This window comes from Mirounga leonina, unplaced genomic scaffold (assembly GCF_011800145.1).
Source record: "Mirounga leonina isolate KUSES-001 unplaced genomic scaffold, KU_Mleo_1.0 Mir_91, whole genome shotgun sequence".
Lineage (NCBI taxonomy): Eukaryota > Metazoa > Chordata > Mammalia > Carnivora > Phocidae > Mirounga > Mirounga leonina.
In genome coordinates this window covers 10528150-10530524 of record NW_023270839.1, presented here as the reverse complement: position 1 = coordinate 10530524, position 2375 = coordinate 10528150, and the positions used below count along the sequence as shown (strand labels likewise).

General features: G+C 39.5%; 1 protein-coding gene across 1 annotated transcript; it reads left to right on the top strand.

Annotated features, from left to right (window-relative positions):
* The first annotated feature begins 757 nt into the window (after positions 1-757).
* On the top strand, positions 758-1910 carry LOC118003184 (olfactory receptor 4F3/4F16/4F29-like). Its single transcript, XM_034993996.1, has one exon. It carries the CDS (start codon positions 834-836, stop codon positions 1755-1757), a length of 924 nt encoding a protein of 307 aa, XP_034849887.1. The 5' UTR covers positions 758-833; the 3' UTR covers positions 1758-1910.
* The last annotated feature ends 465 nt before the right edge of the window (positions 1911-2375 follow it).

The following is a 2375-nucleotide window of genomic DNA, read 5'->3' as shown; positions in this document are numbered from 1 at the left end:
TGCTAGTGATATAAAGCAGACCTCACAGACATGGTTAAAATTTAATAAGCCTTGAAGATAAATATGTTCCAGGGGTGGGGAGTTAGGAGGAAGGGTCTGTTTGTCAGAATAAGCCTTGTAGTTTTGGAAGTGAATGAAATAGTTTAGAAGTGGTGAGGAGTTTTGTGTGATTGGAAGCAGGCTATAATAGTCTTGAACCAAAAATCAAAAGAATTTGGTGTTGAATTCTTATTACCCAAGTTGAGCAATCTTATAACTCAGGACAAGGATCATAGTATCTCCCTGGGAGGAAGCAGAGTATTAGATGCAGAGAAAACTTGGTGGCTATACTAGTAATAATAAAGCAAGACTTTGTAGACATTGTAAACATTTAAGTAATATTAAAGATGAATATATTCCCAGAGGTGGGGACTGGGATGGAAGAGAAGAAGGATCTGTCTTCCAGATAAAGGCTTATGGACTTGGAAGGGATTGAAATAGTGATTAGTTCTGCATGACTAGGGCCAGATCATATCAGTTTTGAACCAAAAATCAAAAGGTTTGGCTCATGTTGACTATGTTATAACTCATGAATAATCACGGCATCAATCCTGAGAGGAAGCAGAGGGCATCAAATGCAGAGACAACCTGGTGGTAGAGAGCAGCTCCACATGACAGCCACCATTTTTCTGGGTAATCACATTTGAGAGGCCATGAGCATATCAGGTTGGTTCTAATGCTATAGTAGAAACAGGCCTTCATAATTTTGACCTCTCTCCCAATCTATTAACATAATTATCATAATTTACATTTTCTCCTATGTCCTTCTTCAGATAGCAGTGCCAACAAAGCCAATGGATGGAATGAATCACTCCGTAGTGTCAGAGTTTGTGTTCCTGGGACTCACCAACTCCTGGGAGATCCAACTTCTCCTCTTTGTGTTCTCCTCCACGTTTTATGTGACAAGCATGATGGGAAACTCCCTCATCATGCTCACTGTGACTTCTGACCCTCATTTGCGCTCCCCCATGTACTTTCTGTTGGCCAACCTCTCCTTCATTGACCTGGGAGTTTCTTCAGTCACTTCTCCCAAGATGATTTATGACCTCTTCAGAAAGCGTAAAGTCATCTCCTTTGGTGGCTGCATCACTCAAATCTTCTTTCTTCACGTCATTGGTGGTGTGGAGATAGTGCTGCTCATTGCCATGGCCTTTGACAGATATGTTGCCATATGTAAGCCTCTCCACTATCTGACCATCATGAGCCTAGGAATGTGCATCTTCTTTTTAGTGGCTGCCTCGATGACAGGCCTTATCCACTCTGTGGTTCAACCTGCTTTTGTGGTAAACTTACCCTTCTGTGGTTCTAATGTATTGGACAGCTTTTACTGTGACCTTCCTCGGTTCATCAAACTTGCCTGCACAGACACCTACCGAATAGAGTTCATGGTCACAGCCAATAGTGGATTCATCTCTGTTGGCTCCTTCTTCATACTGATCATTTCCTATATCATCATCATTCTCACTGTTCAGAAATACTCTTCAGCTGGTTCATCCAAGGCTCTGTCCATACTGTCAGCTCACATCACTGTGGTATTCTTGTTCTTTGGTCCTTTGATTTTTTTTTATACATGGTCAATCCCCTCCATAGACCTGGATAAGTTTCTGGCCATCTTTGATGCTGTTCTCACTCCTTTCCTGAATCCAGTCATCTATACATTCAGGAATCAAGAAATGAAGGTGGCAATGAGGAGAGTATGCAGACAGCTAGTGAGTTAGAGGAAGATCTCTTAAGTGATGCCTGTATTGTGAAGAGCCCTTGTTGAGTACTGATGTTCATTATTGATGGTCAAACTTAGAGAAAAGCTCTTGTTTTCTTACCTTGATTTGATTATACATGATGATACTGGGTCTATTTTGTCTTTCACTCAGGGGGGAGGGACATTCACTTTTGAAAAAAGAGTATTACACAGGAAGTATTTTTAAACCAATGATTATAGTAATCTCAAGACTAAATTCCTAAGGAACAGTATTTATCTGAAGTAATTTTTAGAAATATAAGAGGGTATACTTCTTTCAGGCCTTCAGAATATGAAGTATCTCCCAATCTACCTTAATACAGCATGAATTCATCTTAACTTGACTACATCTGCAAAGACCATTTCCAAACATGGTCACATTCACAGGTATTGGGGATTAGGATTTCAATTTATATATTTGGTAGACACAAAACCACCCACAACAGTGGTGTAGGTAGTGTAGGTTCTTAGAACGAGAATGGCTGTAGTATAGCTACCTATTAATCAGAGTGAAATATATTTAAAATAAACAGAAGTAACTTCAGCTCTTTCATAGGTAATTAACTCTATTTTTATTTATTTATTTTTTATTATGTTC

Coding starts and splice junctions, on each gene's coding strand:
- LOC118003184 (XM_034993996.1), top strand. CDS start 834: ATGGATGGAATGAATCACTCCGTAGTGTCAGAGTTTGTGTTCCTGGGA.